The sequence below is a fragment of the Eublepharis macularius genome, chromosome 10 (genome assembly GCF_028583425.1).
Source record: "Eublepharis macularius isolate TG4126 chromosome 10, MPM_Emac_v1.0, whole genome shotgun sequence".
Lineage (NCBI taxonomy): Eukaryota > Metazoa > Chordata > Lepidosauria > Squamata > Eublepharidae > Eublepharis > Eublepharis macularius.
In genome coordinates this window covers 53,397,818-53,413,575 of record NC_072799.1, presented here as the reverse complement: position 1 = coordinate 53,413,575, position 15,758 = coordinate 53,397,818, and the positions used below count along the sequence as shown (strand labels likewise).

The window sequence follows — 15,758 nt, the reverse complement described above, 5'->3', positions numbered from 1 at the left end:
TTGATTCTAATGTTTAATAGGGCTCTGCCAATACAATAATATAGCATATAATCATAGACTTGGTCTCCTTTGAAGGTATAGTTCTGTAAACTAGAGCTGGACAACTTGGTCAGCACTCAGAACCAACTTAGCAATGAAAGTTTGCAAATTATTTGTATGGTTTTGCATACAATATAATTTTACATAAATTGTGCATATAAATGGTAAATATTACTCATGGTGAGTGGTGAGGTATCAGGCACGTGTACTTTTCTTTGGCTGTCAATAAAACTTTCCAGGAATTTGGGAAATATGGGCCACACCTGCTTCCCAGTGGTAGCAAAGGTTGCTAGATAACCCCGGTGATAGTGTCCTAGTACACTTTTTTTTTCAAATGCTGCTCTGTAGTAGATCTTCTACATCTTATAACAAACTTATATATCATGAGCTTGGGAGGGGCCATGGTTCAGCAATAGAGCTTTTGTTTTCCATGGAGAAAGTCCCAAGTTTAATCCATGGTATCTCCAGCTAAAAGAAGCAAATAATGGGTGACAAGCAGGGGAACCTAAGACTTCTGGGGACATTTTATTTTCTCCTCCCCCACTATTTCCTCTGTTCTGTCCCTGAAAACCCCCATAGTATCTCCTTTTTTCCTACTTCCTTCTCATCCACCAACCAACCTACCTTTATCTGCCCCTGGTTCCAGTTTTCCCTCCTTTCCTCCCCTGGCAGCCTCTACCTGAGAAAACTGTGGCCAAGGTGAGTGTTGCCAGCCACCTTGTCGAGAACCCACAAGGACTTATGGGGGAGGGGGACCTCACTTTCCCCTGTATCCCTCTCATCACACCATTGCTTTTTCTCCTCCTGGCAACCCTTGTATGCTCACCTTTCAGAGCTTCCTTCTTCCCACTCACCATTCAACCTACTTTTGATTTGCTTCATTTATACCCTGGTTTTCTCCACAACAGACACCCAGTTCTCCTGTCCTCTATTTTTAAAACCTTTTTATTTAATATTCTAAATATTTTGTAAATAACAACTTAACATATTAACAATAGAATAACAAGCCATAATTGATTCAGTTTCCATTGGAGTATTGAAGAAGTAGAGAGTTGGAATACTAAGTGCTAGTAAAATACAAAATCTGAATATTTTTTGGGCAAAGAAATATATGATGCATAATTAGTCACATGATCAAAAAAGGGAAACCATATCTCCAAAAAACAGGATTTAAAATTGATGTTATCGTTCATTATTAACTGTTCAGATATCTTATCCATTACCATAACACCATGTATCCACTGTGTGATTGAGGGAACTTTATCAGATTTCCAGTGCTGTGCTATTAAAGATTTAGCTGCATTTAATAATAATGAGATTAAATTTCTCCTCAGTGGTGGAACGGAACAGTTGTTCGTCGTCGTTCTTCTGTGCAGCCCCACATTGGGACTGCGCAGGCGCAGGCCAGCCGCAGAGAGATTTTCCTAGCTTTTAGAGTTGTTAAAGGGAACGCTCAGCTCCACCGCACATGCACTGTAGCGTTCCTGCCAAAAAACGCAGCTGTTAGAGCGAGCGTCCCCGCCATTCCCTCAGTTCCTTTTTCGCCGCTGTCGAGAGAGGTTCTTCTCCTAGTGGTTCTAAGTGCTTTCACTGTCAATCGTTATTTCTTCGTTCACGGCTCAGGATATATTTTATTTAACATCTTAGAATACATCCTTCCTCACGATGTCCCAGACATCGCTGTTTAAGAAATGCCAATGCTGCGGTATGAAAATGACCCAGTCGGACGGTCATGATCTTTGCCTGTTCTGCCTGGGTGAAGCCCATGTTGTTGAGCGCTGTGCCATCTGCCAATCCTTCATACCGAAGGCGAGAAATGATAGAAAGGCCAGATCGAGGGCTTTTCTGTGGGAGTCGAATCTCCTCCCTCCCAAGCCGTCGGTAACGCAGACTGGTAAGAAGTCTCGCTCGGCTGTCCCTTCCCCGTCTCTGGCTGTTCAGCAGCCCTCGGGTCCGGTCCGGTCCCCGGATCCAGCTGACCCTTCCGTTCCGAGGGATCCCTTGGGTTCCGAGCCCGCGTCGGGTGAGCCTGTGGTTCCGGCAAAGAGCTGGTCTTCCTCCCTGCCATCGGAGGCTGTTAGGGCTGCTTTGGAGCCCCCGCCTAAAAAGACCAAATCTAAGTCAAAGCATCGGAAGCGTGCTGCCTCTGCAGCCACTCTTAGCCGGGGTCGTTCATCCCCCACGCCTGTTGTCATTGAGGAGGAGGCTGAAGAATTCCTCTGTACTCCGTCTCCTCCCCGCACTCCACCTCCTGTCAGGATGGATGAGTATGTGGCCATGCCGAGCCTCTTGGAACCTTACATGGCTTTTGAGCATTCCTTGCCTTCCGCTTCCGCTCCACCTGAGTTGCTGGTTCTGTCTCAGCCCTCGGTTCCATCCAGGGATCCTCCTTCTCATCGTTCCGCACCGATGCAGTGGCCTTCGCAGGCACCTCCCGCTCCCCTTCCGCCATGGCAACCTGTTCCTGGCATCGGGAACCTGGCGACATGGCAAGACTTCGTCTCTTGGGTACAGTTGTCAGCAGCCTTCCTTCAACGCACCGCTCCTCCGAGCTCTTCGGTTCTGACTCAACCGGCCATGCCTGCCTACCCTTCGATGGTGCCTTCGTATCCTTCCACCTCGCAGGGGGTGTCTCATCCCCCGGCCACGCATCTGGCCTATTCATCGGTTCCAACCATGCCGCCTGCCTCGGTTCCGTTGCCTCCGCCTCCGGAGTTTTCCGGTTCCGATGACGAGGAAGGTCTCGCATCTCCATCGGATTTTTCCTCCAGTTTAGCCTCTGATCCGTCCCCGGAGGAATCCGTGGGGGAAACTCGCTCCTCTTCTCCTAATGAGGACTACAGAATGTTTGCAGAGCAGATGGTCCGCATGGCGAATGCCTTGGAAATTGATATCTCAACTTCCACTAACAAGCCGAAGAGTAAGATCTTGGAGGCCCTGTATTCCAGCTCCCCAGCCTCGGTGGCGTTTCCTCCGGTGGAGGATTTGATGGATAACGTACATTCATTGTGGCAAACCCCGTCTTCGGTTCCGGCGACTGCACGGAAGATTGACCGATACTACCGGCTCAAACAAGACGACTGTCCCTTCCTCTTCAGCCACCCCAAGCCTTCCTCTCTGGTGGCCGAGGAAGTACACTCTTGGTTCCGAGGCGGTTCCTTGTCAGCTCCAGCTGATCGAGAAGGCCGCAAGCTTAACACCTTCGGCCGCAAGGTCTATTCTTCGGCATCCCTCAATTTCCGTATAGCCCATTTTCAAGCTATCATGGGCTCGTATAATCTGTTCCTGTGGAAGCAGCTGTCTTCCTACCTTCCTGATCTGCCCGAGGACCGTCGCCCTCTGGTCAAGGCCTTGCAAGCGGAAGCCTTTAAGCTGGCCAAGCAGCAGATGACCGCTGGGAAGGATGCTGCTGATTGCTCTGCCCGTTCTATGGCCTCTTCCGTGGTTCTCAGACGGCACGCTTGGTTGCGTTCTACTGCTCTACCCCTTGATAAACGAGCGAAAATAGAAGATTTCCCCTTCGAAGGTGCCCTCCTGTTCTCTGAGAAAACGGATGACTCCCTTTCTCAAATGAGAAAAAATCATCAAACTGCAAAGTCCCTGGGAGTGATCGCGTCCCAGCAACCTTACGTTCCGAGGTACCGTTCCACTTGGTTCCAGCCTTACCAGCCCCCATACCAACCGTACCACCAACGTCAAGGGTGATTCCCGTACCATCAGCCCTACGGTCAGCGGTCTTACTCAGCCCCACAAAGGCATGCGTCTAAGAGGTCTTCCTGGTCTAGAGGGAAACAGAATCAGCCTGCTTCTCCGAAGGCCCCGGCTTCAGGAGAAAAGTCACTGTTCTGACTAGAGAGGGACACTACCCAGTGGGTCCCTCAGGACACTGTTCAGCTTCCTCCGTTTATGGACAGGCTTCGTCCTTTTCTGCCCGTTTGGCAATGTATTACTGATGACTCTTGGGTCCTTGCAATCGTGGCCCGTGGTTACAAGTTGTTGTTTGTTGAAACCCCCCCTCTTTCCTTCCTCCACGTTCATCTAAACCCTGTTCTGATGTTGTTCTGCATAATAATGTTGTTGAGTTACTTAACAAAGGTGCTGTTCGTAAAGTTAATCTCTCAGAGTCTCCTTATGGGTTCTACTCCAGATACTTTCTGGTTGACAAAAAAGATGGAGGCTCTTGGCCCATATTAGACCTTAGGGGTCTCAATGCCTACATTAAGATCCAGAAATTCCAAATGCTGACCTTGGCAAAGGTGATAGAGCTCCTGGAAGTGGGCGTCTGGCTCGCCATCATCGACTTGAAGGATGCCTATTTCCATGTGTCCATCCATGAGGGGCATAGGAAGTACCTCTGCTTTCTTTGCAGAGATGCAGTGTTTGAGTATACAGTTTTGCCCTTCGGGTTGGCTTCGGCCCCCTGTGTGTTTACAAAATGTATGTCAACTGTGGTGGCGTTTCTGAGGTCAATAGGTTGTGTCATCTACCCTTATCTGGATGACTGGCTCCTGGTGGGGCCGTCTGCAGATTCCCTTAGGGATCACCTTGCCCTCACCATGTCGGTGCTCTCTAGATTGGGCCTCCTGGTTAATTTTGACAAGTCTGTTCTTTCTCCTGTCACAGCCATACTGTTCATTGGGGTCCACTTTGACTCCGCCTCAGGGAGAGCGTATTTACCCCCTGATAGGCTGCGCAGGTTAGTCTCCCTGGCGTGCCTTTTTATTTCTAACCGCTACCAAACAGCCCTTATGGTCCAGACCTTACTTGGTCTCATGGCCTCTACTACTGCTATGGTGTTTTTTTGCAAGGTTGCGTATGAGGCCTTTGCATAATTGGTTTGTCCATAAGTTCGACCATTTGACGATGAGCCAACATCAAAGGTTCTCTATTCCCAGGCCGGTCCTTAGGTCCCTGGACTTGTGGACGATCCCCCAGAATTTGTCTGCAGGTTGTCCATTTGGTGCCTTTGTGGGTGATGTCACTGTCTCTACTGATGCCTCTACCTTAGGCTGGGAAGGGCGCTGTGGCATCTTGACAGCCCAGGACACTTGGTCACCAGCTGAAGCTAACATGCATATTAATGTGTTAGAACTTTGAGCGATCCGTTACTCCCTTGCTTCTTTTACAGATGTGCTTCACAACAGACGGGTTCAAGTCCTTTCGGACAACACGACAGCCTGTTACTACCTGAACAAGCAGGGAGGAACGGTCTCGCTCACGCTCTGCGCAGAAGCCACAGCTCTCTGGAACTGGGCCATAGACAACAATGTCCTGCCACGGGCCATACACATAGCGGGGGAGTTCAACACCTCGGCGGATACGCTCAGCAGAGTGTTCCTGCCCCAGCACAAACGGTCCCTCAACCCTGCCTACCTCCTACCGATTTTCCACCAGTGGGGGTGTCCGCAGGTCGATCTCTTTGCCACCAACAGGAGAGCTCCCATGTTCTGTTCCCGGGCCGGGTTAGACCCTCGATCCCTGGGGGACGCATTCCAGATTCCCTGGACTCCAGGGTTCTTCTACGCCTTCCCGCCTACCCCTCTCCTGCACAGGGTTCTCTGCAGGATCCAAGCCTTCAAGACCCACTGCATCCTGGTGGCCCCACGCTGGCCCCGCCAAGAATGGTTTCCCCTGTTGTTCTCCCTCTCCCAGGGACGATGCCTGCCGCTGCCACCTGTTCCGGACCTGTTAGTCAGGGATGGGATCTGGCACCACGATGTAGACGTTCTGAAGCTGGCTGCCTGGCTCCTGCACCCCCCGGAGTAGCCTTGTCTTCTGGAGTCCTCCAGGTCATTCTGAATGCCTGGAAGCTGTCCACCAGGGTGTCCTACTATCGGAAGTGGTCTCGTTTCTCCCACTGGTTAGCCCCTAAAGGTATTTCCCCCTTTGTCTGTCCCTTGCCCCTGATTTTGGACTACCTCCTGGGTCTGCATTCCGAAGGCCTTTCCTTTAGCAGCATGAAGGTGCATATGGCTGCGATCGCTGCTTTCCACGAACAGATTGAGGGGTAAACTGTTTTCACCCACTGGCTTTCAAAACAGTTTTTGAAGGGTCTATTTAAGTCTTTTCTGCCTAGGGCTCCACCTGTTCCTCAATGGAGCTTGCCCTTGGTCCTTTCCCAGCTGATGCTCCAGCCCTTTGAGCCGCTGGTGACCTGCCCCTTGCCCTTGCTGACACAGAAGGTGGCCTTTCTGGTTGCAGTCACGTCTTCTAGACAGGTTGGGGAACTCTCTGCCTTCCGCATTGACCCCCCATTTTTGCAGTTTTTCCCTGAGAAGGTTGTACTCCACACCAGTATTGAATTCCAACCTAAGGTGGTGTCTAAGTTTCACTTGCAACAAAAAGTGGTCCTTCCTTCCTTTTTCCCAACACCCTCTTCCCCAGGGGAACAAGCATTGCACACATTAGATTTGAAACGTGCTTTATTGTACTATTTGCATGGGACCAAGAGTTTTAGAAAGTCATCCTCACTGTTCCTTTGTTACTCTGGCTCACGTAAAGGACTTGCTGCTTCTGCCCAGTCCATCTCACATTGGATAGTATCTGCAATTAAACTTTGTTACTGCCAAGCTGGAGTGCAGTGCCCTTTTTCATTGACTGCCAATTCCACTTGGGCTCAAGCCGCTTCTGCTGCCTTTCTCCATGGGGTCCCTCTACAGGACGTCTGCCAGGCGGCAACTTGGTCTACGCCAGACACCTTCATCAAACACTACTCTGTGGACGTGAATGCGAGACGAGAATCAGCTGTTGGCACGGCTGTCCTGCATTCCTTATTCCACTGATCACTCACACCCGCCCCCATTGGTGAGTAGCTCGCTATACTCCCAATGTGGGGCTGCACAGAAGAACAATGACGAAAAACAGGGTTTCTCACCTGTAACTGTTGTTCGTCGAGTATCTTCTGTGCAGACACACATTCCCTCCCTCCTGCCCCGCTGTGAGTGCTGTTTTTCTATATACTTTGCTCTCCGGCGGCTCAGTTGGACTGAGGGAATGGCGGGGACGCTCGCTCTAATGGCTGCGTTTTTGGCGGGAACGCTACCGCGCATGCACGGTGGAGCTGAGCGTCCCCTTTAACAACTCTAAAAGCTAGGATAATCTCTCCGCGGCTGGCCTGCGCCTGCGCAGTCCCCATGTGTGTCTGCACAGAAGATACTCGATGAACAACAGTTACAGGTGAGAAACCCTGTTTTTCCAGAGGTTTAATAAAATTATTTCTGGGTTAAGTGGTATGCTGTATCCTGTTATTTTTGTGATATAGGTTTGTATTTTGCAGCAGGACCACCAACAGTGGATAACGGTGCCATTTTCCTTACAACCTTTCCTTCATTTAGGGTTATTGTTGGATTTATAGTGATATAAGTTAAGTGGGGTTAAATACCATCTGTTTACTATTTTAAAGGTTTGTAATCTAATATTTAGCGACTTAGATGAATAAAGACCTGATGACCAAATTGAACTACAGTCTTTGTCACTGAGTTCTTTTTTATAATCTATATTCCATGCTTTTTGTTGTCCTCCATTTATCCTCCCACCCAGTACCTTATGAGGTACATTAGGCTGAGAGGGTGTGACTGGCCCAAGGTCACCCAGCTCCTCTGGCAGAGCAGGGTTTCAACCTGGGTTTTCCAGATTTTCATCTGAAACTCTAGCCATAGCCCCACACTGAGTTTTGTGTGGTAATTGCTGTTAAATAGTAATGAGCAGCCAGGTCTGCTAGTAGTTGCTGCCAGGCCTGAGTGGAACAGGTCTGGAAAGGGCTCCACCCCTCTACCTTTTACTGACAAAAACAAAGACTTGAAAGCTGGGAATAATGTTGTGATTTCCTAGCAACCCCTACATTGGCCACTGAAAGGGTATTTGTTTCTTAAAGTTACATTTTTTTTAAAAAAATTGAGATTTCTTCTGCAAACCTTGAGCTTTACTCAGGTCTGTAGAAAGATATGTCTTGTCTATCCATGTCTCCAGTCTCTGGATTTAACTATCCACACAGATGGGGCCACAATGAGAATTAAAGGTGATACTGCTGCTGATGATGTGAAAGACCTCTGCCTGACACCCTGGAGAGCTGTTGCCACTCTAAGTAAACAATACTGACCTTGCTAGACAAATGTTCTGATTAGTAGAAGGCAGATTCATGTGTTCTGTGAGTTATGGTGATATTATGCACTTAGGAATAATTTGATTTGCTGGTTTGTTTTTAATGGTTTCAGATATCATTCTGATTTGTTCAATTGTAAGGACCAATAACTTTTAAAAATACATCATCTGTGTAGGTTTCAGCATACTATCTGATATCAGTGTTTCCACAATAATTCTAGCTGCATTCAGATATCCTTTCCTTTTCTTTATTTCTTGCTCACAGACCAACAGGTCATAGCTAAGCAAAACAGGTTCAATAATTTAAAGTACAGAATGATACAATTCAATAAAATGGTTGATCAAATATCCAAGAATTAATTACAAAATATAAAATATGTCGATGGTTGTTGTGGATTTTCTGGGCTGTATTGCCGTGGTCTTGGCATTGTAGTTCCTGACGTTTCGCCAGCAGCTGTGGCTGGCATCTTCAGAGGTGTAGCACCAAAAGACAGAGATCTCTCAGTGTCACAGTGAGGAAAAACAGTCTCCTACAGGAAAAGTGTTTTGCCATATATCAAAGGAATTTCTGATCAGATGGGAAAGCTTATGAAAAAGCATAACCTTCAAGCAGTATTCAGACCCACCCGAAAAATACAACAGATGCTACAATCAGCAAAAGACAGTAGAGACCCCCTCACCTCTGCAGGAGTATACCGTATACCCTGCATCTGTGGACAAGTTTACATCGGGACCACAAAGCGTAGCATCCAGACAAGAATAAAAGAACATGAAAGACACTGCAGACTTGGACAACCTGAAAAATCAGCAGTGGCTGAACATAGCCTAACTCAAACAGGGCACAGTATCTTATTCCAGGACACCAAAATACTGGACAACACTTCCAACTACTTTGTCAGACTGCACAGGGAAGCCATTGAAATTCACAAGCATAAGCAAAACTTCAACAGGAAAGAAGAAACCTTAAGAATGAACAGAGCATGGTTTCCAGTTCTGAAAAACACTAGGCTAACAAAACACTCTATACCCGACAATAGCCCTGCAGAGAAGATTAGCACATCAAGCACCAATCCATATGCAAAAGAACCTCCTCAGGATACAGTGAAGCCTCCTGCCATTAGCATTCCACACTCTGGGAAACTCTTACAGGATGACTCAGCTCAACCCCACCCCTCCTGAGTAGATACAAATGACCTGCCAACATCTTTTCCACACCGTGACACTGAGAGATCTCTGTCTTTTGGTGCTACACCTCTGAAGATGCCAGCCACAGCTGCTGGCGAAATGTCAGGAACTACAATGCCAAGACCACGGCAATACAGCCCGGAAAACCCACAACAACCATCGTTCTTAGGCCGTGAAAGCCTTCGACAATACATATAAAATATGTCACAAAGAGAGAAAATAATTTATAACCATAGAAAAAATTTTGCCACAGCAAGTGTTACGCTCGGATCTGTATCTGCTAAAAGCTTTGCAACTACTTCGTGTTTCGAACCACACCCCCATTTCTGGATGTGTACTGAAATCCATTTCTCTCTGGCGAGTACATGCTTCTTGCAGTCAGTAAAGGGGTGCCAAATAGTATCTAGATTCTCTGATTTACAATCACAGAAATGGTCAGAAAAGAGGATCCCTAAAAACCTGCCTGTTAACTCTCTTAGTGACAAAACATTTAATTTGACTTTAGTAAAAAGTATTTTGTATTTAGGAATAGTTAAGAATTTACAGTATGCAGGTAAGGTCTTTGGAATAGGGAGACCCAGATAGTACAAAGAGCAAACCCTTTGTGCTCTACAGCTGGTGCTCCATTTATCAAAATGTAACATTTTGGATTTAATCAGTTTACATGCAGAAGAGAATTCCATTTTGTTTTAAGGTCTTGAGAGAGAAACTTTGTCTCTGTAATTTATCATCGACTAGTTTTTGCCAGGAACTCTGAAAACCATCTTTAACGAGTAGATACAGATAGCTCTCTGGGGAAAGAACCATTTTTAATCGAAAGATAAATGTGGCAATCCAGGCTTTGGCTTCTAATGATGGTTCCGCAAGTTCAGCCGAATAGCTGGACCAGTGATACACTTTGGTAAGCTAGACATGGAGCACAGAAAGGAAATTAAACAGGAATCATATTTCTCATTTACTTTGGTGATTGTCAAAGGTACCCCGAATAATAATAATGGAACTACCTTAGCTTTAAATGCCTGGTTGGCAGCTGGCAGGTATTTGCTCCTGATGCCCGGAAAAATCTCAGGAGGGCTGCTGAGTGTATGGATGCCAACTTCATGACAGCAGTCATATGATTTGTCCATGACATGTTATAAGAAAAAAGAACACCCAGGTACAGAAATGTATTGACCTGCTCAGTTAAGTGGCCATCCGTGTTCCATGGGAAGTGATGAGGTGGGACACCTTTACTGAATATCATAACTTTGGTCTTTTGATAGTTAATATCTAAAGACTCCTGAGAGCAATAAAGCACAAAGACATCTAGTAAACATTTTGACCCCACGCGAGTTCGTGAGATCAATACAGCATCATCTACATAAAACAAATTGGAGATGGGAGTCTCGATTAGGTGCGGAGGATGGAAGTGTTCACCAGAAAGTTTGCTTTCAATGTCTGTATATAAATTGAAAAGGGACCAAAAGGCATCCTTGGTGAACACCTCTGTTCACTTAATTTCTTTTGTTAATTGACCACTATTTCCACATCTTACTTGAGCTGTGTTATTCTGATACAATTTGTAAATTAGCCAGAGAAGCTGGCAATCAATAGAAGTCTTTGCTAATTTTCCCCATAACCTGGCTCGAGGTATGCAGTCAAAGGCATTTTTTAGATCGATAAAAGATGCATACAATTTACCTCTGGGTAGTTTGCAATATTTTTCAGTGAGGTGCGCAAAAACAGCACAGTGGTCCAAAACAGAGGAACATCTTTTAAATCCAATCTGAGAAGGCATAATGATCTCGTTCTTTGTCAGCCAAGTTTGCTATTTTGTAACTAAATAAGAGCTGAACAGTTTTCCTAGACAGGACAATAGGCTAATTGGCCTATATTTCCCTGGGGACAAGTGATCCCCCTTTTTATATATAGGAACAGTTATTCAGTTTAACCATGATCATGTCCTGCTCCTGGGGAGCTGCTCTGGAGAAAGCCGCCGTGTCAGTGAAGCTCCAGTCGCAGCGACAGCGGAAGAATCTGCTGCTGCTCTAACATGCCCTCGTTCCAGTTTTTCTCCAGGAGCTCAGGAGCAAGGGAAGGGTGGCTTTCTCCAGAGCAGCTCCCCGGGAGCAGGACGCCTAGGGAGAAAGTGGCAGCTGCCTACCCCCAAACAATCATTGAGAGCAGGCATGTGACTGGAGGAACGATTTGCAGCCAGCTTTCTCTGGCTCTTCAGGCAGCGATTCTAACAGAGGGGGGAAGGACACCGGGACTTCAGTTCCCAGAAAAACTTGCGAAAATGATCAAGTGTTCTACACATGAAAAAAGTCACTTATAGCTTGGCTCTCAGTTCATGGCTTCTTGAGTCCTGGCCTGAGAGGAAAAGTGAAGTCCAGCTGCTCATCACCTTATTCAGTTTATTGGACTGCTCACTTGAAATAATTAGAAGCCAATTGAGACTTACACACCTCTTGTGATGTTGTAATGTTTGTAACACATGCTGTTTGTGTCACATAGTGCCAAAGACCTTATGAGCCTTTTTGTTCACTTTAGGATTTGGTGTGGACCAGTTACGAGATGATAATCTAGAAACATACTGGCAGTCTGATGGATCGCAGCCTCATTTGGTGAACATACAATTCAGGTATTGAATGTTTAAATGTGTGCATGTGTATTGGATTTTATACAGCTGTCTACTATTGAAATGTTAGAAGCTGTGGGCACAGAAAAAAGTCAACATCTTGCAAATTAAATTAGTTAACGTTTTCATGATTATATTTTGTTTGAATGCCATCTGTATTACAAATACCCAGTTAAGTGGTAACACTTGGAAACCAATTTATTGAGGTTTGATACAACTGATGGAAACTTGTCTGTTTAAAAAGCATAAGAGTCAACTATGATCAGGAAAATCTGACTCGACAGTCCTTTCTGTGGGCGCAGTGTATTCCTATGCAGAGTAACTCCAATCTTAGTTAACTAACTTAGTGGGTTTACACTGGAATAACTCTGAATAGGATTGTTCCATATGCCTTCCACAGTTAGGATTTAAGCCTTTTTATGCTTTCCATTGGCTTTCAGGCCACTTAATTGAGATGGAAGGCATACTGAAGTTTGTTCATAATGCAAAATGTATTCATTGGTATATTTGAAATCAGTACTATAGTTCGGTGTGATACACATAATTTAAAGTATGTCTTTTTACAGGTAAAATATGTATATTATTGTTTATGTGAAATAACAAGAGCCTGGTAAATTAATTCCTGCTGATTGAACCTTTCAAAATAAATTATTGGCAGTTGCTTCTTTCAAGGTTTAAATGCTGACATTTCTTGTTTCCAGAAGAAAAACAACAGTAAAGACTCTGTGTATTTATGCAGACTATAAATCTGATGAAAGTTATACTCCAAGCAAGATCTCTGTCAGAGTAGGAAACAACTTTCACAACCTACAGGAAATCCGGGTAGGTGCATCACACTGCTTAATATCTTATCTCAGAAGGGCATTCTTTGTTTTAAAATGGCTTATCTATAGCATTTTACATAGACACAGTACAATTTTTTTTCTGGTTCTAACCACTACAAATTAAAAGTTAACCTCTAACCATAAATTAAATTGTTACTAAATTCTCATAATTCCATTATTGTGTTTAAAAGCTCTGTTTAATTGAATGTGGGAGCCATAAAATAATCATTGAAAGGTATTAAGTATGCATATAAACAAGCAATTATGAAAATTTCATGCACGTTTCTTTTTATGTCATACAATAAAACATTCTGATGTGAAATTATGAATAAGCTTTGTACTTCAGCTGAGAATTGTGAAACAATGCTACAATAAAATAATTTCTGGAAATACTAGATGCTACTGTGAAATTTCTGGGTGGCATGGTGACCTGGTGCCTGAGATTTGTCTTAAGATTTCTACTGCATCCTGTGGGGATCTGGATAGCGAGATACAGAGTTGGGTGTCATCTGCATATTGATGACATCCAACTCCATAGCTGCGAATGAGTTCTCCTAAAGGTTTTACGTAGAGGTTGAATAACATGGGAGATAAGATTGCGCCCTATGGAACCCCACAAGATATTTCCCATTCTGGGTGACAGTGGGGTAATCTCTCAGTTTTAAGATATTTGGCAATGCTAATTCTAGGGCTTGGGTACAAATGTAACCAGGATTTAGGGAGTGTTATCAGGATGATACGTTGTGCAAACTCTCCTGTGTCACAAATTTTTCTTGTCTTCCTTCAACCAAGTTCAGTATTAAATATGACTGTTGCCAAGCTGGGTTAATGTGAAAGTGAGGATGCTCTGCAGTTTACTTTGAAGTTTTGACAATGGTTTACACCAAAAAAAAATCCAGATCTGCCCCCAGCCAGTCTCCATTGTTTCCTACAGAGGAAACATTTCCAAGTTTTTCCAAGCAAAGGCAACCCCTGGCCAAAAGCCAGTCTCAATTTGCGCCACTGCCCTCTCACTATTGCTGCCCTGTTGCTTGCTGCTGCTCTGCCTCTGCAGCAGATAATTCGGCTCAACAGAATCCTGCTGTCCAGATCAGATCCAGGCTTCTTCAATGTGAATAGGCATAGCCAGATTTTGTTGGATTGGCATAAATCTGGCTATTTTGTTAGTTCACAAACCTAGATTGCATACCTCTACTTGAAACAGGATATAATACCAGATTCCTTTTGGTTGTTCTGTTGTGCAGCAGATTTCTATATATGTGTAAAGCATGTATTTTATACCACCACATATGTAAATATTAGACATGGGCACAAATCAAAATTTGAAGCAAATTTCATCATGAAATGGGCCGTTTCGTGTGTCATGAAACAGCGTTTTGTGGGGCTGCGGTTATCACGAAATTATGACAAAATTCACGACTTTTTAGCCTGTTTCATTAGCTTCATGAATGATTCGTAATTGCAGACAGGCTGGTGACGATCGATTGATTCCCTAGGCAACAATGGACCCAGACTTTTTGTTGCCATTGGAAACCCCAATCATAGCCCACTTACCCTTGATTGACAGCTCTCCTAGCCATCTGGAGAGCTTCCATACTGCCCTATACAGCCAGGAGCTGGGGGTCAATCCCCTAGGCATCCAAAGAGGTGAGCCTTCTGTAGCCATGGGCGCACCAATCTCACCCCTCCAAACCCTGTTAGGCAGGTCTGTCGGCCAACCACAGACTTCCTATTCTGCTCTGTCTCAGCGGTTTTTATAAAAGGCACCTCTCTCTGCCTCATGTTTCAGTCCCAGTGGACAGAGGGAGAGAGAGGAGGAATAAGCTTCTTATTTCCAGCTCTTGGCCTTGCTATGGGAAGGTCTTTGGGTGAGGGTGCCTTTTTCCCTCCAGCCCACCCCAGTCTAGTCTCAGGCCTTAACCTGGCTCTGGGGCCTAGGCTAGGCCTCCCCTTTTTTATTTGCTTGTCTTTGTCTCTTCTTAATTCTTTCTCTGCTCTTTTGAGGGCTCACTCTTGCTGTTGCCTTGTTTCCTTTGGTTTTGGTTTAGGGTCTCTCCCCCAAGCCCAGTCTCAGGGCCAGTGGCTCTGGGGCCCAGCTTTGTTTGGGTTTTGGAGAAACATCCAGCTCCTCCTCCACATCCCAAACTCTTGGGACTGTCCCTGCCTGCCATCCACCCCTCACTCCGTCTTCCCAGCCCAGCTCCACACCATGGCTGGTCCTTCGTTCTCCTCTGATCCAGCAACTCCCAGTTCCCGTTTCAGTCATGCACTCTGGCAGCACTTCCCTTTCCACCCTTCTCGTTGACCTTCCTGATCAACGTATTCCAAACTGGGAGGATGGGTGGAGGAGAGCCTGCTGAAGTCTCCCTGCGAGTTTGGCATCTCCAGGTATGAAGGGGGCTGTTGAAATGCCCCGGGTTCTGACGAATCACAAAAGTAACAGATCGTTTTGGCAAACATGTCAATTTCGTGACATTTTGTAATTCACGATTTGTGGATCATGACAAAACATGAAACTCTAATTTCATTTTTTTTCTATTTCATGCCCATGTCTAGTAAATATGCTTGTGTTTAAAATCACTTGCAACTGGACACTATCTTTAGGATTTTCCTTGGATATGTGTAAATATATTGTGAATCTTAATGTGTACAATTTAATGCTGATTAGCATTTTGTAATTCAGGAAAAAACTCAGTAATTGGAAGATGAACAGTGAAATCTTAAGAAGAGTTAGTTATTCCAGTCTAAGCCCATTGATTTCAATCGACTTAGGCTGGAGTAACTGTTTTGGATTTCACTGAAAATGTAGAATCTGTGTAAATAGATGACTGATGTTAGTGAACTGGATAAAACAGTGAGTGCTCTTGCAATAAAGGGTTTTTTTGGTGGGTGGATATTTCTTCTCCACAGCTGAGAGCGCTGCTTTCAGCCTGAAGATCAAAATGAGATAATGTTCTCCACAGTCTTACTTTTCGATCTGTACTTTCTTG

The 15,758-nt window shown here is 45.3% G+C and overlaps 1 protein-coding gene across 2 annotated transcripts in view; it reads left to right on the top strand.

The window, feature by feature from the left end:
• Nucleotides 1-15,758, top strand: part of ANAPC10 (anaphase promoting complex subunit 10) — a 101,674-nt gene that overhangs the window by 5,932 nt on the left and 79,984 nt on the right. For both annotated transcript variants that reach the window (XM_054990152.1, XM_054990151.1), the window contains exons 3-4: nt 11,857-11,947; nt 12,646-12,766. In XM_054990152.1, coding sequence (XP_054846127.1) covers nt 11,857-11,947; nt 12,646-12,766 — 212 coding nt within the window. The remainder of the gene's footprint in view (nt 1-11,856; nt 11,948-12,645; nt 12,767-15,758) is intronic.